At 47.9% G+C, this 26,320-nt stretch overlaps 1 protein-coding gene across 3 annotated transcripts in view; it reads right to left on the bottom strand.

Moving 5' to 3' along the window:
- LOC118359018 (neuroplastin-like) overlaps positions 1-26,320 on the bottom strand; it is a 44,712-nt gene that overhangs the window by 16,091 nt on the left and 2,301 nt on the right. For 2 of the 3 annotated variants that reach the window (XM_052481103.1, XM_035737156.2), the window contains exons 2-3: positions 9,795-10,142; positions 233-407 (exon numbers count right to left, since the gene is read on the bottom strand). In XM_052481103.1, the coding sequence (XP_052337063.1) occupies positions 233-407; positions 9,795-10,142 (523 nt within the window). The remainder of the gene's footprint in view (positions 1-232; positions 408-9,794; positions 10,143-26,320) is intronic. The other variant, XM_035737175.2, reaches the window with a different exon arrangement.

Here is a 26,320-nt window from a genome sequence, read left to right as displayed (position 1 = left end):
TGTTGTGCAGTACAGGGGCTGGTTGCTCTGCTCTAAGCTCAGGGGCTGCTCTGATGGCTATGCCCTGCAAGGGATGGAGCTGCCCAACAACTGTTTTCACTAAAGGACTTGGCAACATGGCTCTTATTTCCATCTCAGGGTGATTGGTCTTAGTGTTGATAGTCTGTGTGACAATTAGAAGGGCTTTGTTGAATGCTCTAGTAAGAGAACTACAGAATAAGTAAGGACTCACATGTACTCTGTGTTCTTCTGCTCGTTCCGTGTGTCTGCGATCTCCACTCCGTTCTTCATCCAGAAGCTCTCTTGTTGGCCTTCGTGGGCGTTGGTCAGGCTACACTGCAGGGTGACAGGGGGTCCTTTGGTCTCCGATGGCAGGATGATCTGATCTGACGCATTGATCTTGGGCTCTGAAACACACAGAGAGACAGCAACCCCTTATCATTGAACTGGGGCTCAACACTATAGCAGAACTGTAACTGTCCTGACTGTTCCCCACACACAGACTGGGTGGGGGACGTGCGTGGGAGTTGGGGCTCAACACTATAGCAGAACTGTAACTGTACTGACTGTTCCCCACACACAGACTGGGTGGGGGACGTGCGTGGGAGTTGGGGCTCAACACTATAGCAGAACTGTGACTGTACTGACTGTTCCCCACACACAGACTGGGTGGGGGACGTGCGTGGGAGTTGGGGCTCAACACTATAGCAGAACTGTAACTGTACTGACTGTTCCCCACACACAGACTGGGTGGGGGACGTGCGTGGGAGTTGGGGCTCAACACTATAGCAGAACTGTAACTGTACTGACTGTTCCCCACACACAGACTGGGTGGGGGACGTGCGTGGGAGTTGGGGCTCAACACTATAGCAGAACTGTAACTGTACTGACTGTTCCCCACACACAGACTGGGTGGGGGACGTGCGTGGGGAGTTGGGGCTCAACACTATAGCAGAACTGTAACTGTACTGACTGTTCCCCACACACAGACTGGGTGGGAGTTGGGGCTCAACACTATAGCAGAACTGTAACTGTACTGACTGTTCCCCACACACAGACTGGGTGGGGGACGTGCGTGGGAGTTGGGGCTCAACACTATAGCAGAACTGTGACTGTACTGACTGTTCCCCACACACAGACTGGGTGGGGGACGTGCGTGGGAGTTGGGGCTCAACACTATAGCAGAACTGTAACTGTACTGACTGTTTCCCACACACAGACTGGGTGGGGGACGTGCGTGGGAGTTGGGGCTCAACACTATAGCAGAACTGTAACTGTACTGACTGTTCCCCACACACAGACTGGGTGGGGGACGTGCGTGGGAGTTGGGGCTCAACACTATAGCAGAACTGTAACTGTACTGACTGTTCCCCACACACAGACTGGGTGGGGGACGTGCGTGGGAGTTGGGGCTCAACACTATAGCAGAACTGTAACTCTACTGACTGTTCCCCACACACAGACTGGGTGGGGGACGTGCGTGGGAGTTGGGGCTCAACACTATAGCAGAACTGTAACTGTACTGACTGTTCCCCACACACAGACTGGGTGGGGACGTGCGTGGGAGTTGGGGCTCAACACTATAGTAGAACTGTAACTGTACTGACTGACTGGGTCCCCACACAGAACTGACTGGGTGGGGTTCCCCACGACTGGGTGGGAGTTGGGGCTCAACACTATAGCAGAACTGTAACTGTACTGACTGTTCCCCACACACAGACTGGGTGGGAGTTGGGGCTCAACACTATAGCAGAACTGTAACTATACTAACTATTCCCCACACACAGACTGGGTGGGAGTTGGGGCTCAACACTATAGCAGAACTGTAACTATACTAACTATTCCCCACACACAGACTGGGTGGGAGTTGGGGCTCAACACTATAGCAGAACTGTAACTGTACTGACTGTTCCCCACACACAGACTGGGTGGGAGTTGGGGCTCAACACTATAGCAGAACTGTAACTGTACTGACTGTTCCCCACACACAGACTGGGTGGGAGTTGGGGCTCAACACTATAGCAGAACTGTAACTGTACTGACTGTTCCCCACACACAGACTGGGTGGGAGTTGGGGCTCAACACTATAGCAGAACTGTAACTGTACTGACTGTTCCCCACACACAGACTGGGTGGGAGTTGGGGCTCAACACTATAGCAGAACTGTAACTGTACTGACTGTTCCCCACACACAGACTGGGTGGGAGTTGGGGCTCAACACTATAGCAGAACTGTAACTGTACTGACTGTTCCCCACACACAGACTGGGTGGGAGTGTAACTGGGGACTGGGTGGGAGTTGGGGCAACACTATAGCAGAACTGTAACTGTACTGACTGTTCCCCACACACAGACTGGGTGGGAGTTGGGGCTCAACACTATAGCAGAACTGTAACTGTACTGACTGTTCCCCACACACAGACTGGGTGGGAGTTGGGGCTCAACACTATAGCAGAACTGTAACTGTACTGACTGTTCCCCACACACAGACTGGGTGGGAGTTGGGGCTCAACACTATAGCAGAACTGTAACTGTACTGACTGTTCCCCACACACATACTGACTGTTCCCACACACAGACTGGGTGGGAGTTGGGGCTCAACACTATAGCAGAACTGTAACTGTACTGACTGTTCCCCACACACAGACTGGGTGGGAGTTGGGGCTCAACACTATAGCAGAACTGTAACTGTACTGACTGTTCCCCACACACAGACTGGGTGGGAGTTGGGGCTGGAACAGAAGACAACAAAAACACAAATACATAAAGAAACACAACATGGAGCGGCAGGAAAATACCTGCAACACTAAACCCTGTATCTGTCTTTGGTTCTGTTGTTACCGTACAATAGATGGGCTTAAAAAAACTCACTTAAAATATTCTGACAAAATTAAGTCTGTAAAATTAGAATGATGATTAGTCTCAGGCCTAGTACCTCTTGTTCCCGCGCCCATTTTGAGATGGTAGATAATCATAATGACACTACATTTACATTTTAGCAGCCGCTCTTATCCAGAGCAACTTAAAGGTGCAAATAAGGCACATTGACAGATTTTTCAACTAGTCGTTTTAGGGATTTGGGTTACTGGCCCAACACGCTTACCCGCTAGACTACCTGGAGTTGTGGAAGTAATGATCTTTAAGGTGATGACCAGCACCAACGCATCTTTGAGTTTGGAACCACTGGCACTTGATAACTTCCTGAACCTGACTGTATTATCATTATGCCTAATGCATACAGTAGCACTCAATTTGATATTGACAGCAACAAGGTTCTTTAAACAGTACAAATTGATTCAGGAAGGCACTTGGATATGAAAAGAGTGATGTAACCTTGAAATTATCATGAAATTATACAAATATGAGGTTGAATGAATAAAGGAAATTTGAACAACATACATTTTTACATGTCCAATCACTGACTTCCAAATAACTGCTGTCCTGTCATTCAAACCAAAGCAAGGAAATGAATAAGGTTTCATCTTCAGCAAACCTATCTGGTGGAAGAAAAAAAACAATAGCTAAACAGAAGAGGACAAAGTATATAATCGTGGCAAACAAAGATGAGCTGAACAACAGCTTGACTAATGCTGCACTACATTATAACAACCACTAGCTCTTTACTAGTATAATCATTTCGTGTATTTGTTAACAGAGCAACCAACCCAAGGGTCCATTTCTCAAGGACATAGAGGGAGGCTCAAACAGGATGTGTCATCAGAGAGCGCAGGCAGGCAGCCTTGGGTAGTGAGGAAGCTCCCCTCACAACCTCCCTCCCCCACGGCGGGCCAGCTTTGGCAACCACGCAACCCCGGTCTAGAGGAGGGAGGAGAAGGGGGAGGAGCATAATAATCTTCCTATTGGCTGCTACTACAAACCTCCTAGTGGAGGAGGGGAGGGGAAGTCTCTGGGCTCTGGCTCGTGACTTATATTAGCAGTCATGGCAGCACCTACTTCTGCAGTTCTGTATACCCAATAGCTAGAGGGAAATCTCTCACTATTGCTCTCCTCTTTCTTTTCCCCTCTCTCTATCTCTCACTCTATTGCTCTCTCCCCCTCTCTCTCTCTCTCTCTTTCTGTCACTCTATTGCTCTCTCTCCCCCTCCTGCCCTTTCCCTCTCTCTCACTCTATGGCTCTCTCCCTCTATTGCTCTCTCACTCTCTCTCTCTATGTCTCCCCTCCTCTCTCTGCTTCAGAACCCCTATACAGGCCTCTCAGCCCACATAGTGTGGCGTCCTGGGAATATACACAGACTACACAGAAATAGTTATTTCACGAAATTTGCATTAGGCAATAAAAGCACATTGTTTTCCATGGGCGGTTTCCTCAGCTCAGAAGAAGGTCATTTGTAGGACACCTGCTCAAAAAGAGAATGAATCAGTGATGTCATGCACAGCACACAGGCACTGACCACGTGGCCACCTCTGTGTCTAGGATTGTAAAAGCATCATTACATTGACACTGTTACCCACTCATAACAGTGTAGTACATTGTATTCCATTATGACCTGCATACAGTCCTAGAGGATTGTGCCAGTAATGTCTATTTCTTGCTGACAGAAGGAGGATGTTTGCCCACTTGATATGGTATGTTGAGCCAAACCCCCCCTGCAATAAACAGAGCAGCTATCAGCTAGAACACAACACAGGTTGAGAAGGGATCTAAACCAAATCACAATGAGGCCTGTATAGATGAGTTAATTTAGTGCAATTAAATACACTGTTGATTCAATTGTAACCTAAACTAAGGAGTTTATTTCAAATGTAGTAACAATATTAAGTTTATTTAAAAAAACGGCCTTGACTTTGTGCATAGACCTTGAGATTCATTCCAATCACAAATTAAAGGATTAAAACAAGACTAGCACATATTTGAAAACATTCCCGAAGAACTATACATGATCGTCTCCTTTGGTTCAGTGTGTATAGCCTGTTGTATGCATGTTATATACACATATTATTACAAGTCTATAACAAGAACATTGGCACTCAGTAATGACAGAATATATTGGATGACAAAAGGTCTGACTCAATTATTGGAACACGTACAGATCCTTTTGGAATGAATGTGTCTTTTTAAATAAGAAAACATTGGATTGACCAATTTCATGTTAGCTTGATGACGGACACATTTCTACCACCAGTAAACTCAGATATCTACTGTCGGCCGACTGTACACGTCTCAAGCCAGCTGGCGGAGTGTAGTATAATGCGTGTGAGATTAGGAGAGTGTGCACATGCAGCCCTTGCAGTCAGACAGTAGTCCAACAGCACGGTAAACACTGTGTACGACAGACAGATCAGTAGCTAATGCTCTGGAGATGAAGGAGCTGACTCCTGTAGTAAAACTCTAAGAGTTTCTGGCTGCATGGCTGTGACTAACAACATTCCACATCTCTCTGTGCTCCAAAGGGCTGGGCACTCACTGCATCATGCGCTCATTTAAAGGGTCCAGTTGACATTCAGTGTGTTTGAATGTTTGTATGCAATACAGCAGAGAGGGTAGAGGATATAATGTCATTACTGATTCATGCTCAAACACTTAATAATGGCTAAGTAGGTACAAGGTCATACAGTACACAGGTGAGTGCAGAGAGAGTCTTTCTGCTGCAGCAATGAAACCAGCTCTCTCAAATCTAGAAAGGAAAGAAATACATTTAAGAAAATCACTGTTTTCTGTCCTTTATTGGATTAGGGTGAGTCATGGGTTTAAAACAAGGTCATGCTTTACACCTGGACAGCTCCCTCCTTGTCTTCTTACGTCCCATCTACCCCTTCCCCACTAAAATAAGCAGCACAACTTCAAAGCGTTGCGATGCCTAGGCTACATGGTGCAGACAGGGCAGAATTACACCGGGCTTTGAAGTGAATAAAACAACCCACGCAACGCAACAGAAAAACACACATCACAAAAGAAATACAGAAATAAATGGATGAAATTAGGATTTGTTTTGAGAATAGGGAAAGAAACGAGACAACTGTCGAAGGACACATGAGACAGAGGAGAGGGCCAGGACGGCCAGGACGGCCAGGATGGGCTGTATGTGGAGAAGGAGAGGTTGGTGTGGGAGGAAAGCGGGAGTAGGTGGACAGAGACTGGGGAGGTTTCTGGGTTTGTGGTGATGTACAACAAAACGCTCAGGGCTTTGGGAGAGGCAGGAAATCTACAGAATTCTGAGAATTGTGTCAAGATAGAAGATGGAGCCGAAGAGCATGGGTGACGTTCTACATTCAATTGTGCTATTTTGTTTGTTTTTTTGCATTTTGTGTAACTTATTTTTGAGCTTACTTTGTACATCATTTTGCTACCGCCTCTTATGACCGAAAAATAACTTCTGGACATCAGATTAGCGATTACTCACCACGGACTGGAAGAAACTTTTTCCTTTAACGAGTTCGACAAGAAGGATATACTGCTTTCACTGGAACAGGCCCATATCCCTGTAATTTGCTTGAAGAAAAGACGCAGGAAAAGGGGCCGCAGATCGGGCTGCCTTCTGAGAATCCGCGGGCAAGAGAGTAAACTCCCACTGCCATCCGTTCTTCTTGCTATCATTGGAAAATGCAATTGATGACCTACGATTAAGATTATCCTACCAACGGGACATTAAAAACTGTAATATCTTATGTTTCACCGAGACATGGCTGAACGATGATACAGATTATATAGACCTGGTAGGGTTTTCCATGCACCGGCAGAACAGATAAGCTACGTCTGTTAAGACGAGGGGTAGGGGTGTGTGTCTATTTGTCAATAACAGCTGGTGCGCAATGTCAGCTGGTGCAGCTGTATTAAAAAACTCTCGAGGTATTGCTCGCCTGAGGTAGAGTACCTTATGATAAGCTGTAGACCACACTATTATTATATTATCTACCAAGAGAGTTCTCATCTATATTATTCGTAGCCGTCTATTTACCACCAGAGAACAAAGCTGGCACTAAGATCGCTCTCAACCAACTCTATAAGGTCATAAGCAAACAAGAAAATGCTCACCCAGAAGCAGCGCTCCTAGTGGCCGTAGACTTTAATGCAGGCAAACTTAAATCAGTTTTACCACATTTTTACCAGTATGCCACGTGTACAACCAGAGGGAAAAAATCCTAGACCACCTGTACTCCACACACAGAGATGCATACAAAGCATTCCCCCCGCCCTCCATTTGACCATATTTCTCCTCCTGATTCCTGCTTACAAGCAAAAACTAAAGCAGGAAGTACCAGTGACTCGCTCTATATGGAAGTGGTCAGATGACGCGGATGCTACACTACAGGACTGTTTTGCGAGCACAGACTGGAATATGTTTTGGGATTCATCCCATGGAATTGAGGACTATACCACCTCAGTCATCGACTTCATCAGTAAGTGCATCGACGACGTTGTCCCCACAGTGACCGTACGTACATATCCCAAGCAGAAGCCATGGATTACAGGCAACATCCGCATTGAGCTAAAGGCTAGAGCTGCCGCTTTCATGGAGCGAGAGACTAATCCGGACGCTTATAAGAAATCCTGCTATGCCCTCAGACAAACCATCAAACAGGCAAAGCGTCAATACAGGATTAAGATTGAATCCTACTACACCGACTCTGACGTTCGTCGGATGTAGCAGGACTTGAAAACTATTATGGACTACAAAGGGAAACCCAGACACGAGCTGCCCAGTGGCACGAGCCTACCAGACGAGCTAAATGCCTTTTATGCTCGCTTCAAGGCAAGCAACACTGAAGCATGCACGAGAACATGTTAACGCTCTCGGTAGCCGATGTGAGCAAGACTTTTAAACAGGTCAACATTCACAAAGCCGATGGGCCAGACGGAATACCAGGACTTGTACTCAAAGCATTAGCGGACCAACTGTCAAGTGACTTCACTGACATTTTAAACCTCTCCCTGACCGAGTCTGTAATACCTACATGTTTCAAGCAGACCATCATAGTCCCTGTGCCCAAGGAAGCGAAGGTAAACTGCCTAAATGATTACTGCTCCGTAGCACTCACATCGGTAGCCATGAAGTGCTTTGAAAGGCTGGTCATGGCTCACATCAACACCCTTATCCCGGGAAACCCTAGACCCACTCCAATTTGCATACCGCCCCAACAGACACACAGATGACGCAATATCAATCGCACTCCACACTGCCCTTTCCCACCTGGACAAAAGGTACACCTATGTGTGAATGCTGTTCATTGACTACAGCTCAGTGTTCAACACCATAGTGCCCACAAAGCTCATCAGTGAGGACTCTGGAACTTAACACCTTCCTCTGCAACTGGATCCTGGACTTCCTGACGGGCCGCCCCTCCAGGTGGTAAGGGTAGGCAACAATGCGTCTGCCACGCTGATCCTTAACACTAGGGCCCCTCAGGGGTGTGTACTTATTCCCCTCCAGTACTTCCTGTTCACCCAAAACTGCGTGTCCAAACATGACTCCAACACCATCATTAAGTTTGCTGACAACATATCAGTGGTAGGCCTGATCACCGACAACTAATAAGACAGCCTATAGGAAGGAGGTCAGAGAACTGGCAGTGCGGTGCCAGGACAACAACCTCTCCCTCAATGTGAGCAAGACAGAGGAGATGATTGTGGACTACAGGAAAAGGCGGGCCGAACAGGCCCCATTTAACATCGACGGGGCTATAGTGGAGCGGGTCGAGAGTTTCAAGTTCCTTGGTGTCTACATCACCAACGAACTATCATGGTCCTGACACTGGTGAAGAGGGCACGGCAAAACCTTTTCCTCTTCAGGAGACTGAAAAAATTTGGCATGGGCCCCCAGATCCTCAAAAGGTTTTACAGCTGCACCATCGAGAGCATCCTGACCTGTTGCGTCGCCGCATGGTATGGTAACTGCTCTAGATCTGACCGTAAGGCACTACAGTGGGTAGTGCTTACGGCCCAGTACATCACTGGAGCGCAAACTTCCTGCCATCCAGGACCTATATAATAGGCGGTGTCAGAGGAAAGCCCATAAAATTGTCAGAGACTCCAGTCACCCAAGTTATAGACTATTTTCTCTGCTACCGCACGGCAAGCGGTACCAGAGGGCCAAGTCTAGGACCAAGAAGCTCCTCAACAGCTTCTACCCCCAAACCATAAGACTGCTGAACAATTAATAAAATCGCCACCGGACTATATACATTTGCCCCTTCCCCTCCCTTTTGTACACTGCTGCTATTCGTTGTTTATTATCTATGCAGTCACTTCACCCCTACCTACATGTACAAATTACCTCAACTAACCTGTACCCTCGCATACTGACTCGGTACCGGTGCCCCCTGTATATAGCCTCGTTATTGTTATTTTTATTGTGTTACTTTTTTATAATTTTTTAAAAACTTTAGTCTATTTGGTAAATATTTTCTTAACTCTTCTTGAACTGCACTGTTGGTTAAGGGCTTGTAAGTAAGCATTTCACGGTAAGATCTACACTTGTTGTATTCGGCGCATGTGACAAATAAAGTTTGATTTGAATCCTCAAATTCTGCAGGGGGAGGAGGGAACAAATAGGAGCTATCAACATAATAGAACAAAAACACAAAAGGCAGTACTTCTAGGAGAATATAAAATACAATTTCTTCCAATTTCTAATACAGAAATAAAACAAAGACAAGTCTTTGAAATTAACAAATAACAAGGTGGTGGTTGGTGTTTTGTTTTATTTCTGTCTTTGCCAGGGACAGCTGTGGTGGAGGTGTGAACTCAGTTTTTTTTAACAGAGTGGGGTGGTGGGACAGGCAGGGGATAGTTAGTGTTGTTCACCAGCTAGGTACTACAGGACATAGACCACTCACTCTGCAGCACCGAAATGGTGGCCTGGGCTCGGATCCAGGTGATGGCGGGGTTTTGGCGCAGGTCGTTGCGCCGCGGGTCGTTGCTGGCCCGGCACTCGTAGGTCCCGGAGTCCTCTAGCGTGAGGCGCGTGATGCCCAGCACGCTCACCCCGTTGTTGCCGTAGGCCGTGTTGATGGACACACGGCGCTTGCGGGCGCCGTCCCACAGCTGCTTGAAGGAGTCGACGCGGTTGATCTCGGCGTACCACCACTGGATCTCGGGGGTGGGGTTACCAATCACGTCGCAGTACAGCTCAAAGGTGTCCAGCGTGAGCTTAGTCTCAGACATTGGCGACTTCACAAACCCAGCTGGAGAGGAAAAGTGTATTGGGGAGGAGGGGAGGGGGGTGGAAGAGGGGTTAGAGTGGAAGAGGGAGGGGATGGAGAGACCAGGGGATGGAGATAGGAGCAAATCAAACAGGGATCAGTTGGAAACAAAAGAAGAGGATGATTAAAGGCAAATTAAGTAAAAAGCAAACAACAAAGCTTAAAGTGGGTGGTTGAGTATAAGAAAGACAGTTTATAAAATAGTAAGAGATTTGTGTAAATGAGAAACAGGTTAATGGACCCTGAAACCCAATGTATACACTATCCAATGTTACTCTATTATCCCTGAACCAATCATGGCCACACGACCTTCAGCTGAGGTCACAGCCAACCAATCACAGTCTCTGTCATCAACCACCTGTGGGATCTCACCAGGGTTTAGGATGATTTTCATTTCCTACAGTACTCAGATGGCTGAAAATAAATAGCTGTGCTTTCCATTATGGTCAGAATAATCCAAATATTTAATTTTTGCAGTGGAATTCAGCAGAGTTATATATTTTCTGTGTAAACAAACAAATAAAATGGATTTACAGTGCAAAACATGTTGACTACTCACACCATTGTGAAATGTATACAGATGTGAAACTACTAACGTAGAACATAGCAAACTGACATGCAGTAGAACATATTATGGACAACTTAGTCAAAACATGTTTCTTCATCTAATCAATAAGTTACGTTTTCTTCCTATCTGTCAACCTTTACATGCATGCAGAGATTACAAACCACATACATAGATTCAATATTATATCTGACAGTCACTGAAACAGACAGAACTACACCCCTGTGAGTTTCTGAACAGATATTGCATAAAAGGAAGCCTTTGCTTTCTTGTACCTCTTTGATGTTAGATTGAAATGGCAACTGATTACAAAGCTCTCTGTTTACCGAGGTGTTTAGTTGGTTTGCCACATTAAGGAAACTCATGTTGCGTGATGTGACAGCTATTTCAAAGGGTACTGCTTGAGCCGATGGAAAGTCATGTGACTACTTGTAACACTGGCTGAGTATAATTTCCGTCAATCCCTATGAAGCCATGATGAGAACCTTATGTACAGGCCATTTTGAGTGCTTTATTTTGGTCAAATGAGAACTAAAATAGGAAACTACTCTAACAGCTAATCTGGTTCGGAACATAACTGACTCAGTCAGGAATCATAAAGGTGTTGAAATACATCGAAGGTGAAACAGCAGACGTTGCATGTGCTTTGAACCCCGTGCCTGATGGCTATTACTGTAGTTATTTATTCTTCTACAGCAAGACAAACATTCTGTCTGTTTTCAATCTGATTGTATATGTGAAAATGCTGTAGTTAGTAACCTTGACAGCCTACAGGGGAACAGTGGGTTAACTGCCTTGTTCAGGGGCAGAATGAGAGATTTTTACCTTGTCAGCTCAGGGATTCAATCCAGCAACCTTTCGGTTACTGGCCCAACACTCTAACCACTAGGCTACCTGCCACCCATCTTCAGGTTAGGGACAGGAGAGAAGCCCTCTTCATATTCCTCATGCATAAAGAACGAGGCCCTTTAAAGCCTCAGCTGGACTTAAAAGTCACAGAATCATCTTCACTGTGTGTGTGTGTGTGCGTACGCCATTCTCATTACATGAATCATACTACCGCTACACAGCAGTGGTCAGCCCCTACAACCATATGCCAGCATTCTAGCACAAACCTAATGCACTCATCAGCTGGGCTGTGCCTTAGGGTTCCTGTTGCAAGGCCATTCTAGCACAGAGCCAATGCACTCATCTATCTGAAGCCAAATCACCTGGGCTGTGCCTTAGGGTTCCTGTTGCAAGGCCATTCTAGCACAGAACCAATGCACTCATCAATCTAAAGCCAAATCACCTGGGCTGTGCCTTAGGGTTCCTGTTGCAAGGCCATTCTAGCACAGAACCAATGCACTCATCAATCTAAAGCCAAATCACCTGGGCTGTGCCTTAGGGTTCCTGTTGCAAGGCCTCCGTTGACTGCCGGTTCTACTCCATGTGTCCTCAGATGAATCACAGAAAAGGCCGCACACCCTAACCCTAACTCTGACTATGCTGAAGACGAGAGAGCCTGGAAGAGATAGCAGAGCAGGCGGTCTCTCTGAGTCGTGTGTTTTACTACAGGAGATTACAGGCCCTCCCAGAACAGCCCAACCTACCTGCTCAACAGTAATGTACTGTATCATAAGCACATGAGCAGATAAGCTGCCTAGTGGGGGGAGGTTACTAGCTGCCTAGTGGGGGGAGGTTACTAGCTGCCTCGTGGGGGTAGGTTACTAGCTGCCTAGTGGGGGGAGGTTACTAGCTGCCGAGTGGGGGGAGGTTACTAGTGGGGAGAGGTTACGAGCTGCCTAGTGGGTGGAGGTTACTAGCTGCCTAGTCGGGGGAGGTTACTAGTGGGGGAAGGTTACTAGTGGGGGGAGGTTACTAGCTGCCTAGTAGGGGAGGTTACTAGTGGGGGGAGGTTACTAGCTGCCTAGTGGGGGTAGGTTACTAGCTGCCTAGTGGGGGTAGGCTACTAGCTGCCTAGTGGGGGGAGATTACTAGCTGCCTAGTGGAGGAATGATATTAGTGGGGAGAGTTTACTAGTGGGGGGGGGGGTTACTAGTGGGGGAGGTTACTAGCTGCCTAGTGGGGGAGGTTACTATTGCCTCGTGGGGGAGGTTACAAGCTGTCTAGTGGGGGAGGTTACTAGTGGGGGAGGTTACTAGATACCTAGTGGGGGAGGTTACTAGTGTGTGGGGGAGGTTACTAGCTGCCTAGTGGAGGAATGATATGTGGGGGAGATTACTAGCTGCCTAGTGGGGGAATTACTAGAGTTTACTAGTGAGGGGTTACTAGATGCCTAGTGAGGGGAGGTCACTAGCTGCCTACTGGGTGGAGATTACTAGCTGCCTAGTGGGGGGCGGTTACTAGCTGCCTTGTGGGGGGAGGTTACTAGCTGCCTAGTGGGGGAAGTGTACTAGTGGGGAGATTAATTGTGGGGGAGGTTACTAGCTGCCTCGTGGGGGCAGGTTACTAGTGGGGGGATGTTACTAGCTGCCTAGTGGGGGGAGGTTACTAGATGCCTAGTGGGGGAGGTTACTAGCTGCCTAGTGGGTGGAGGTTACTAGCTGCCTAGTGGGGGGAGGTTACTAGCTGCCTAGTGGGTGGAGGTTACTAGTGGGGGAGGTTACTAGTGGGGAGATTACTAGCTGCCTAGTGGGGAATGATATTAGTGGGGAGAGTTTACTAGTGGGGGGTGGGGTACTAGTGGGGGGAGGTTACTAGATGCCTAATGGGGGTAGGTTACTAGCTGCCTTGTGGGGGAGATTACTAGTGGAGGGAGGTTACTAGCTGCCTAGTGGGCGGAGATTAATAGCTGCCTAGTGGGGGGAGGTTACTAGTGGGGGAGGTTATTAGCTGCCAAGTGGGCGGAGTTTAATAGCTGCCTAGTGGGGGAGGTTACTAGTGGGGGAGGTTACTAGCTATCTAGTGGGGGCAGGTTACTAGTGGGGGGAGGTTACTAGCTGCCTAGTGGGCGGGGTTAATAGCTGCCTAGTGGGGGAGGTTACTAGCTGCCTAGTGGGGGGAGGTTACTAGCTGCCTAGTGGGGGAGGTTACTAGCTGCCTAGTGGGTGGAGGTTACTAGCTGCCTCGTGGGGGGAGGTTACTAGCTGTCTAGTGGGGGAGGTTACTAGTGGGGGAGGTTACTAGATACCTAGTGGGGGAGGTTACTAGTGGGGGGAGTTTACGAGCTGCCTAGTGGAGGAATGATATTAGTGGGGAGAGTTTACTCGTGGGGAGGGGGGGAGGTTACTAGATGCCTAGTGGGGGAGGTCACTAGCTGCCTACTGGGTGGAGATTACGAGCTGCCTAGTGGGGAGTTACTAGTGGGGGAGGTTACTAGCTGCCTAGTGGTGGGAGTTTACTAGTGGGAGAAGGATACTAGTGGGGGGCGGTTACTAGCTGCCTTGTGGGGGGAGGTTACTAGCTGCCTAGTGGGCAGAAGTTACTAGCTGCCTAGTGGGGGAAGTGTACTCGTGGGGGAGGTTAATTGTGGGGGGAGGTTACTAGCTGCCTAGTGGGGGGAGGTTACTAGTGGGGGAGGTTACTAGTGGGGGGAGATTACTAGATGCCTAGTGGGGAGGTTACTAGCTGCCTCGTGGGTGGAGGTTACTAGCTGCCTAGTGGGTGGAGGTTACTAGTGGGGGAGGTTACTAGTGGGGGAGATTACTAGCTGCCTAGTGGGGAATGATATTAGTGGGGAGAGTTTACTAGTGGGGGGTACTAGTGGGGGGAGGTTACTAGCTGCCTAGTGGTGGGAGTTTACTAGTGGGGGAAGGATACTAGTGGGGGCGGTTACTAGCTGCCTTGTGGGGGGAGATTACTAGTGGGGGGAGGTTACTAGCTGCCTATTAAGGGGAGGTTACTAGTGGGGGAGGTTACTGGCTGCCTAGTGGGGAGGTTACTAGCTGCCTAGTGGCCGGAAGTTACTAGCTGCCTAGTGGGGGGAGGTTACTAGTGGGGGGAGGTTACTAGCTGCCTAGTGGGTGGAGGTTACTAGCTGCCTAGTGGGGGGAGATTACTAGCTGCCTAGTGGGGGGAGGTTACTAGTGGGGGGAGGTAACTAGCTGCCTAGTGGGGGAAGTTTACTAGTGGGGGGAGGTTAATTGTGGGGGAGGTTACTAGCTGCCTAGTGGGGGCAGGTTACTAGTGGGGGGAGGTTACTAGCTGCCTAATGGGGGAAGGTTACTAGTGGGGGGAAGTTACTAGCTGCCTAGTGGGGGAAGTTTACTAGTGGGGGGAGGTTACTAGCTGCCTAGTGGGCGGAGGTTAATAGCTGCCTAGTGGGGGGAGGTTACTAGTGGGGGGAGGTTATTAGCTGCCAAGTGGGCGGAGTTTAATAGCTGCCTAGTGGGGGGAGGTTACTAGTGGGGGGAGGTTACTAGCTATCTAGTGGAGGCAGGTTACTAGTGGGGGGAGGTTACTAGCTGCCTAGTGGGCGGGGGTTAATAGCTGCCTAGTGGGGGGGAGGTTACTAGCTGCCTAGTGGGGGAGGTTACTAGCTGCCTAGTGGGGGGAGGTTACTAGCTGCCTAGTGGGTGGAGGTTACTAGCTGCCTCGTGGGGGGAGGTTACTAGCTGTCTAGTGGGGGGAGGTTACTAGTGGGGGGAGGTTACTAGATACCTAGTGGGGGGAGGTTACTAGTGGGGGGAGTTTACGAGCTGCCTAGTGGAGGAATGATATTAGTGGGGAGAGTTTACTCGTGGGGAGGGTGGGGGGAGGTTACTAGATGCCTAGTGGGGGGAGGTCACTAGCTGCCTACTGGGTGGAGATTACGAGCTGCCTAGTGGGGGGAGGTTACTAGTGGGGGAGGTTACTAGCTGCCTAGTGGTGGGAGTTTACTAGTGGGAGAAGGATACTAGTGGGGGGCGGTTACTAGCTGCCTTGTGGGGGGAGGTTACTAGCTGCCTAGTGGGCAGAAGTTACTAGCTGCCTAGTGGGGGAAGTGTACTCGTGGGGGAGTTTAATTGTGGGGGGAGGTTACTAGCTGCCTAGTGGGGGGAGGTTACTAGTGGGGGGAGGTTACTAGTGGGGGGAGATTACTAGATGCCTAGTGGGGGAGGTTACTAGCTGCCTCGTGGGTGGAGGTTACTAGCTGCCTAGTGGGTGGAGGTTACTAGTGGGGGGAGGTTACTAGTGGGGGGAGATTACTAGCTGCCTAGTGGGGGAATGATATTAGTGGGGAGAGTTTACTAGTGGGGGGGGGGGTACTAGTGGGGGAGGTTACTAGCTGCCTAGTGGTGGGAGTTTACTAGTGGGGGAAGGATACTAGTGGGGGCGGTTACTAGCTGCCTTGTGGGGGGAGATTACTAGTGGGGGGAGGTTACTAGCTGCCTATTAAGGGGGAGGTTACTAGTGGGGGGAGGTTACTGGCTGCCTAGTGGGGGGAGGTTACTAGCTGCCTAGTGGCCGGAAGTTACTAGCTGCCTAGTGGGGGGAGTTTACTAGTGGGGGAAGGATACTAGTGGGGGCGGTTACTAGCTGCCTTGTGGGGGGAGATTACTAGTGGGGGGAGGTTACTAGCTGCCTATTAAGGGGGGGTTACTAGTGGGGGGAGGTTACTGGCTGCCTAGTGGGGGGAGGTTACTAGCTGCCTAGTGGCCGGAAGTTACTAGCTGCCTAGTGGGGGAGGTTACTAGTGGGGGGAGGTTACTAGCTGCCTAGTGGTGGGAGTTTACTAGTGGGGGAAGGATACTAGTGGGGGCGGTTACTAGCTGCCTTGTGGGGGGAGATTACTAGTGGGGGGAGGTTACTAGCTGCCTATTAAGGGGAGGTTACTAGTGGGGGAGGTTACTGGCTGCCTAGTGGGGGGAGGTTACTAGCTGCCTAGTGGCCGGAAGTTACTAGCTGCCTAGTGGGGGAGGTTACTAGTGGGGGAGGTTACTAGCTGCCTAGTGGGGGAGGTTACTAGCTGCCTAGTGGGGGAGATTACTAGCTGCCTAGTGGGGGAGGTTACTAGTGGGGGAGGTAACTAGCTGCCTAGTGGGGGAAGTTTACTAGTGGGGGAGGTTAATTGTGGGGGAGTTACTAGCTGCCTAGTGGGGGCAGGTTACTAGTGGGGGAGGTTACTAGCTGCCTAATGGGGAAGGTTACTAGTGGGGGAAGTTACTAGCTGCCTAGTGGGGGAAGTTTACTAGTGGGGGGAGGTTACTAGCTGCCTAGTGGGCGGAGGTTAATAGCTGCCTAGTGGGGGAGGTTACTAGTGGGGGAGGTTACTGCCAAGTGGGCGGAGTTTAATAGCTGCCTAGTGGGGGGAGGTTACTAGTGGGGGGAGGTTACTAGCTATCTAGTGGAGGCAGGTTACTAGTGGGGGGAGGTTACTAGCTGCCTAGTGGGCGGGGGTTAATAGCTGCCTAGTGGGGGGAGGTTACTAGCTGCCTAGTGGGGGAGGTTACTAGCTGCCTAGTGGGGGAGGTTACTAGCTGCCTAGTGGGTGGAGGTTACTAGCTGCCTCGTGGGGGAGGTTACTAGCTGTCTAGTGGGGGAGGTTACTAGTGGGGGGGAGGTTACTAGATACCTAGTGGGGGGAGGTTACTAGTGGGGGAGTTTACGGCTGCCTAGTGGAGGAATGATATTAGTGGGGAGAGTTTACTGTGGGGAGGGGGGTTACTAGATGCCTAGTGGGGGAGGTCACTAGCTGCCTACTGGGTGGAGATTACGAGCTGCCTAGTGGGGGAGGTTACTAGTGGGGGAGGTTACTAGCTGCCTAGTGGTGGGAGTTTACTAGTGGGAGAAGGATACTAGTGGGGGGCGGTTACTAGCTGCCTTGTGGGGGGAGGTTACTAGCTGCCTAGTGGGCAGAAGTTACTAGCTGCCTAGTGGGGGAAGTGTACTAGTTTAATTGTGGGGGGGAGGTTACTAGCTGCCTAGTGGGGGGAGGTTACTAGTGGGGAGGTTACTAGTGGGGGAGATTACTAGATGCCTAGTGGGGAGGTTACTAGCTGCCTCGTGGGTGGAGGTTACTAGCTGCCTAGTGGGTGGAGGTTACTAGTGGGGGGAGGTTACTAGTGGGGGAGATTACTAGCTGCCTAGTGGGGGAATGATATTAGTGGGGAGAGTTTACTAGTGGGGGGTACTAGTGGGGGAGGTTACTAGCTGCCTAGTGGTGGGAGTTTACTAGTGGGGAAGGATACTAGTGGGGCGGTTACTAGCTGCCTTGTGGGGGGAGATTACTAGTGGGGGGAGGTTACTAGCTGCCTATTAAGGGGGAGGTTACTAGTGGGGGGAGGTTACTGGCTGCCTAGTGGGGGGAGGTTACTAGCTGCCTAGTGGCCGGAAGTTACTAGCTGCCTAGTGGGGGGAGGTTACTAGTGGGGGGAGGTTACTAGCTGCCTAGTGGGTGGAGGTTACTAGCTGCCTAGTGGGGGGAGATTACTAGCTGCCTAGTGGGGGGGAGGTTACTAGTGGGGGGAGGTAACTAGCTGCCTAGTGGGGGAAGTTTACTAGTGGAGGGAGGTTAATTGTGGGGGGAGGTTACTAGCTGCCTAGTGGGGGCAGGTTACTAGTGGGGGGAGGTTACTAGCTGCCTAATGGGGGAAGGTTACTAGTGGGGGGAAGTTACTAGCTGCCTAGTGGGGGAAGTTTACTAGTGGGGGCAGGTTACTAGCTGCCTAGTGGGCGGAGGTTAATAGCTGCCTAGTGGGGGTGGTTACTAGTGGGGGGAGGTTACTAGCTGCCTAGTGGGTGGAGGTTACTCGCTGCCTCGTGGGGGGAGGTTACTAGTTGGGGGAGGTTACTAGCTGCCTAGTGGGGGTAGGTTACTAGCTGCCTAGTGGGGGGAGTTTACTAGTGGGGAGGTTACTAGCTGCCTAGTGGGTGGAGGTTACTAGCTGCCTCGTGGGGGGAGGTTACTAGTTGGGGGAGGTTACTAGCTGCCTAATGGGGGTAGGTTACTAGCTGCCTAGTGGGGGGAGTTTACTAGTGGGGGGAGGTTACTAGCTGCCTAGTGGGGGTAGTTTACTAGTGTGGGGGGGATACTAGTGGGGGGAGGTTACTAGCTGCCTAGTGGGGGGAGGTTACTTTCTGCCTAGTAGGGGGAAGTTACTAGTGTGGGGAGGTTACTAGCTGCCTAGTGGGAGGAGGTTACTAGCTGCCTAGTGGGGGGAGGTTACTAGTGTGGGGAGGTTACTAGCTGCCTAGTGGAAGGAGGTTACTAGCTGCCTAGTGGGCGGAGGTTACTAGCTGCCTAGTGGGAGGAGGTTACTAGCTGCCTAGTGGGCGGAGGTTACTAGCTGCCTCGTGGGCGGAGGTTGCTAGCTGCCTAGTGGGGGGAGGTTACTAGTGTGGGGAGGTTACTAGCTGCCTAGTGGGCAGAGGTTACTAGCTGCCTAGTGGGGGGAGGTTACTAGTGGGGGGAGGTTACTAGTGGGGGGAGGTTACTAGCTGCCTAGTGGGGGGAGGTTACTAGTGGGCAGAGGTTACTAGCTGCCTAGTGGGGGAGGTTACTAGTGGGGGGAGGTTACTAGTGGGGGAGGTTACTAGCTGCCTAGTGGGCAGAGGTTACTAGCTGCCTAGTGGGGGGAGGTTACTAGTGGGGGGAGGTTACTAGTGGGGGGAGGTTACTCGGCGCCTACGCATAGCTGTCAGTACCGGGTTAAAATGAGCTGTGCCTAACATTTCATTATTGCAATTTAACCTAGATACTTTGTGTTTTGGTTTTGGGCAAATAATGTACTGTGCTGTATCAGTTTGTAACCAAGAGACTGAGTTTATAGTGTAGGCTATAATTTCCCATTTTAGGTCAAACACCACTGTGTTTCCACAGCGAGAGACAATATGTTCTGTACACAACTGATGCCAAATACTCTTTGGTCTGGTCCACCCAGAGCAAAATATTCCAGAGACGGAACAATACATGGGTGGGGATCATACCGTACCATACCCTGGCAGCAACAGTTAGAAGTGAGTCACAGGCAGCTGTAAATAATAAGGCAATAGGAAAAGGGTAAATGATTTGGCTGTGGACATGATCCAGCCTGGCTTGATTTACACAGACCAGAGCCTAAACAGACCTTGTGCCATCTTGCCTGAAGCCCAGATACATGCAGAGTAATTAGTGCTTGTGTCTTTCTCCTGAAACATCTGGGACCATCTAGCTTAAGCCTCCACCCCCCATCATCACAGAGGGTAAAGCCCAGCCTGGACGCCCACTGACTCTGCTCCGGCTGCCTCTGAACTAAAGCATCCGCTGAGATCAAAGAACTGGACCGGCCTCTCATCCTCAACTCTTTTGGAGGGCAACAGAAAGTGAAGAGGACAAGGAGGTTTTCATAGAAGAGAGTAGCCTGTAATGTTGCTAAAGGGATACTACCACAATTACATAGGTGATCTGAATGAAATGATACCATAATGAGGAGGGATTCATATACAGCACAGTGAGTCACAAGCATCCATCAATCTCTGTTTATTCTGCGAGGCACTTCATTATAATGTTATATAGAATCATATAGAGTATACTGTGGTGAATAAATCCCCTCTGAGTCTGTGTGGTGGCCAATCATACATGTGCTCGGCCAACTGAGTGAGTTGGGGAGCTCTCTTCCCTGAGGACTGCAGAGCACACATCACCAGGCAGGCAGGCAGTGGCTCTGAGTCAACCGCCTGTAACCTGCCTCCCAGTCCCACAACACAGACAGACCTCAGCTAGATAACATTTACATTTACATTTAAGTCATTTAGCAGACGCTCTTATCCAGAGCGACTTACAAATTGGTGCATTCACCTTATGACATCCAGTGGAACAGCCACTTTACAATAGTGCATCTAAATCTTTTAAGGGGGGGGGGTGAGAAGGATTACTTTATCCTATCCTAGGTATTCCTTAAAGAGGTGGGGTTTCAGGTGTCTCAGGAAGGTAACCCCAAGGGCCACTGCACTGGCTACGTGCAGGGCATTTATTTATGTTTGGGAATGGAGATATGAGTGTCACCTCTGTGTACTGGTGTTTTTCCTATTTTGTTGGCTTACAACCTGGAATTAAAATGGATTTGTGTGGGGTTTGTATCATTTGATTTACACAACATGCCTACCACTTTGAAGATGCAAAATATGTTTTATTGTGAAACAAACAAGAAATAAGACAAGAAAACTTGAGCGTGCATAACTATTCACCCCCCTAAGTCAATACTTTGTAGAGACACCTTTTGCAGCAATTACAGCTGCAAATCTCTTGGGGTATGTCTCTATAAGCTTGGCACATCTAGCCACTGGGATTTTTTCCCATTCTTCAAGGCAAAACTGCTCCAGCTCCTTCAAGTTGGATGGGTTCCGTTGGTGTACAGCAATCTTTAAGACATACCACAGATTCTCAGTTGGATTGAGGTCTGGGCTTTGACTAGGCCATTCCAAGACATTTAAATGTTTCCCCTTAAACCACTCGACTGTTGCTTTAGCAGTATGCTTAGGGTCATTGTCTTGCTGGAAGGTGAACCTCTGTCCCAGTCTCAAATCTCTGGAAGACTGAAACAGGTTTCCCTCAAGAATTTCCCTGTATTTAGCGCCATCCATCGTTCCTTCAATTCTGACCAGTTTCCCAGTCCCTGCCAATGAAAAACATCCCCACAGCATGATGCTGCCACCACCATGCTTCACTGTGGGGATGGTATTCTCGGGGTGATGAGAGGTGTTGGGTTTGCGCCAGACATAGCGTTTTCCTTGATGGCCAAAAAGCTCCATGCCTAGTCTGTGAGTTTTGGTGGGCGGCCCTCTCTTGGCAGGTTTGTTGTGGTGCCATATTCTTTCCATTTTATTCTATAATGGATTTAATGGTGCTCCGTGTGATGTTCAAAGTTTTGGATCTATTTTTATATTTTTTTATTTCACCTTTATTTAACCAGGTAGGCAAGTTGAGAACAAGTTCTCATTTACAATTGCGACCTAGCCAAGGTAAAGCAAAGCAGTTCGACACATACAACGACACAGAGTTACACATGGAGTAAAACAAACATACAGTCAATAATACAGTATAAACAAGTCTATATACAATGTGAGCAAATGAGGTGAGAAGGGAGGTAAAGGCAAAAAAAGGCCATGGTGGCAAAGTAAATACAATATAGCAAGTAAAACAATGGAATGGTAGTTTTGCAATGGAAGAATGTGCAAAGTAGAAATAAAAATAATGGGGTGCAAAGGAGCAAAATTAATTAATTAATTAAATACAGTTGGGAAAGAGGTAGTTGTTTGGGCTAAATTATAGGTGGGCTATGTACAGGTGCAGTAATCTGTAAGCTGCTCTGACAGTTGGTGCTTAAAGCTAGTGAGGGAGATAAGTGTTTCCAGTTTCAGAGATTTTTGTAGTTCGTTCCAGTCATTGGCAGCAGAGAACTGGAAGGAGAGGCGGCCAAAGAAAGAATTGCTTTTGGGGGTGACTAGAGAGATATACCTGCTGGAGCGTGTGCTACAGTGGGTAGTATATGGTGGGTAGTATATGGGGCTTTGGTGACAAAACGGATTGCACTGTGATAGACTGCATCCAATTTGTTGAGTAGGGTATTGGAGGCTATTTTGTAAATGACATCGCCAAAGTCGAGGATTGGTAGGATGGTCAGTTTTACAAGGGTATGTTTGGCAGCATGAGTGAAGGATGCTTTGTTGCGAAATAGGATATATATAATCCAACCCTGATCTGTACTTCTCCACAACTATGTCCCTGACCTGTTTGGAGAGCTCCTTGGTCTTCATGGTGCCGCTTGCTTGGTGGTGTTGCAGTTTCTGGGGCCTTTCAGAACAGGTGTGTGTATATATTCTGAGATAATGTGACAGATCATGTGACACTTAGATTGCACACAGGTTGACTTTATTTAACTAATTATGTGACTTTTGAAGGTAATTTGTTGCACCAGATTTCGGGGCTTCATAGCAAAGGGGGTGAATACATATGCACACACCACTTTTCCATGATTTTTTAATTTTTTAGAAACAAGTTATTTTTTTCATTTCACTTCACCAATTTCAAAATCACATGGAATCCAATTAAAAATACATTTAAATTACAGGTTGTAATGCAACAAAATAGGACAAACGCAAAGGGGGGTGAATACTTTTGCAAGGCACTGTAGCTGTAGTATCAGTGTACTGTGGTGTGATGCTCCATTGTCTTAGCCAGTATATCTGACTTTTGTAGGAGTGCCAACTAAGCTGGCTTCCAGCATCTGGTTAAGAGGTGTTACACATGGCCGATTGCCCAAGGTTTCACAAAGCCTCCTGCTCTGACAGTTGTAAATAAGTCACTGCTGTGGGTTGAAGAATGATGTATCTGTTTCTGAACTGCTCTTAACACATCGATGGGTGGGTGGCTATAGATTTCCTCATTTGTTTGAACAAATCAACAATAAACCTTGATGCCTGCATGCATTAGAGTGGTGTTGTGGATAAATGGCAGTTAGCAACAGCAGCTGAGATGAGAGGGAGGAGGTGACCTCTGCCATCTTACTGTAACTACTCAGGGACAGCCATTCAGATCATAGAGGGGAGCCACAGCTTTCATGAGAGTTAAATCCCCCCACCCCCCCATCCCCGGTTGAAATGGGCTTATCCCCCTCAACCAGCAAACATTGCTCCCCGATTAACCTTTTCATAGGTCAAGATGACAGACAACCCAGGCCCTCTGTCACTGTGCAAAGCTAGCATGGTTAGGATACCATATGCCACAGGACTAGTTGACACTCATCCATGTCACCATAACAGTTTGTGACAATGACTATCAAATTAGGTGTTTTCTTCACTGGACACACTGTGACAGCACATATTGTAAGCACAAACAAATCTCCCAGAACGAATATTCCACACAACCACATATCAACATTAAGTCTCCATTTTGTTTAGAATCCCCTCTAGCGTCTTCCATTTGGGTGTCATCCTCAGTAGCTGCAGTATGTCTGGTGTGTACTGTGTTGGAGGCTGTGGGGTGCCTGATGCTGTTGCCATCGGTGCAGTATGTATCATGTTTCACAGTGGGCTAGTGTGACTCAGTGGAAGAACTGGCTTACGTCCCACAGCACATTTTCCGGTCTCACAGATGTGTCCTCTGCTACTCAGAACATGGGCAGTGATACAGCATGGACTTACAATTAATTACCTCACAATTACCAAGCTACTCTGTACCTTGCATTTACATTGATTGAATCCCTTATTAATTGTAAGAGAGATGCCATTTTGTATTTATTTTTATAATGTTGCCTGGCCCTGATTCAGGGGATTTGATCATGAAACGTGTTTAGTGATAGAAACTGGGACTGTGTCGATAGACTGTCTGTCTGTGGCTTTGAGCCACACAAACCTACTAATACTGTGCTACATGAAGAAATAATGAGAGGTCGTAGCTCTATCTTGTGGAAAAATAACAGATGCATTTAGAGCAGCATTGAGTTGATGCTTGACTTGGTTCATGATTCTATTGGTAACTCACATCAGGAATTCACATTGTGGTCTGTATTCTATGTCAACTCAAAAATAAGATATTATACACATAAATGTCCTGAACTTGATTACGGCTGTTGTGGCTGTTCAATTGTTCATTAGGGGGAGATTATCCATAAGCAGCATCTTCAGGTTAGGGACAGGAGAGAACCCCTCTTCATATTCGTCATGCATAAAAGAACGAGGCCCGTTAAGAGCTTAAATGGTTCACATGCATCTAGTGAGTCTTCAGAGAGCCAATCAGCTGTGCACAGGGATGCTGCTATCCATTAAGAGTTAATGGACTCACTTTCGCAAAAGGATATTAAAGCCACAGTTCTCTGTGCTCAGGGTGCTGTGTCTCCCCTCTATAAATAGCGACTGGTGGCAGAATGGCCCAATGCTATTTACAGTCCTCCAGGTATCTGTTGCTGAATCTCAGCCATCTATGGTTGGTCAGGCTCCCCAAGCATATAGAGGTATAATGGCTTCAGCTCAGCTCCCTCCTCTGCTTCACACATACTGTACTGTGATTAAATGCCGTGCCCTTATAATTACACTTCTTTACACGCCATTGCCCCGAATCTGAAATATTGCTGAGGAAATCAAACGTGACATAGTGAAACCTGCCACGTTACATCACACACTAAATCCAGACTGTGAAATATGAATTAATTTGTTTGGAGGGTATACCCATATTTGTGCGACCAAATAGCATCAGTATAACATCCATTAAAATATGATTACTGTGTTTATATAACAGCCTCATAAATGTGTTTTACAGTATCTAGGTACAGAACTGTATCTCACTAGTGTCTAAAGCCCCAACATCACTTTAATAAACAGTAATAAATCAGTAGGCTAATAAAGAAAGGAGTTGTATCAGTCTTCACCAGTTACAGTGAGGCTCAGACAGACACAGAGTGACAAGGTAGCACCAGTCTGTCTTCCACAGCCCCCCGGGAGTCTCAGCAGAGCAGCAGAGCCCATGGTGGAGGGAGCCCTGTGTGTCGCTATGGGACCCAGGGAGAGGGCACTAACACTGGGAAAAGACTGGAATGCCTTCACTTGGGCTTTACCAAACAATAGAGGCCGTAGATCTGACTTTGTGGATGGGGACCATCAAAGCGTGTCCTCATACACATATAATTCATCCACCAGATCAAGTGGACTGAGTGGCAACTGAGTGTACAAAACATTAGGAACACCTGCTCTTTCCATGACAGACTGGCCAGGTGAATCCAGGTGAAACCTATGATCCCTTATTGATGTTACTTGTTATATACACTTCAATCAGTGTAGATGAAGGGGCGGAGACAGATTAAATAAGGATTTTTAAGCTTTGAGACATTTGAGACATGGATTGTCTGTGTGCCATTCAGAGGGTGAATGGGCAAGACAAAATATTTAAGTGCCTTTGAACAGGGTATGGTATTAGGTTCCAGGTGCACCGGTTTGAGTGTCCAATAACTGCAACGCTACTGGGATTTTCACGCTCAATAATTTCCTGTGTGTCCACCACCCAAAGGACATCCAGCCAATTTGACACAACTGTGGGAAGAATTGGTGTCAACATGGGCCAGCATCCCTGTGGAAAAATGTAAAACCTTGTAGAGTCCATACCCCAACGAATTGAGGCTGTTCTGAGGGCAAAAGGGGGTGCAACTCAATATTATGAAGACATTCCTAATGTTTGGTACACTCATTGTACACTAGTAGTAAGCAGGGTTGGTGTCAATTCCATTTCAACAAAGTAAATTCAAGATTCAAACTGAAATTCAAATCTTTTTCTCATAGAGAAGCATAAAATAGAATTAAAATTAGATTTGGATAGAGAAGCATAAAAGATAGATAGAGAAGCATAAAATATAATTAAAATTAGATTTGGAATTTCAGTTTACTTCCTAAATTGACTGAATTTAAATGGAATTGACACCAACCCTGGTAGTGAGAATAGTAGAGCCAATGATGGATTTCTCTAGTCTGCTTTTAGTGACTATTTATTAGGCAAGTCAGTTAAGAACAAATTCTTATTTTCAATGATGGCCTAGGAACAGTGGTTTAACTGCCATGTTCTGGGGCAGAATGACAGATTTGTATCTTGTCAGCTTGGGGATTTGATCTTGCAACCTTCCGGTTACAAGTCCAACTATTGCTGTACAATTTCATATTACAATCTTTCTATATTCACAGTGCTAACAGTACTTTAGCAGACGCACTT

This window comes from Oncorhynchus keta, chromosome 2, assembly GCF_023373465.1.
Source record: "Oncorhynchus keta strain PuntledgeMale-10-30-2019 chromosome 2, Oket_V2, whole genome shotgun sequence".
Lineage (NCBI taxonomy): Eukaryota > Metazoa > Chordata > Actinopteri > Salmoniformes > Salmonidae > Oncorhynchus > Oncorhynchus keta.
Note: the sequence above shows the minus strand (reverse complement) of the source record. Positions and strands in the feature narration are given on the sequence as shown.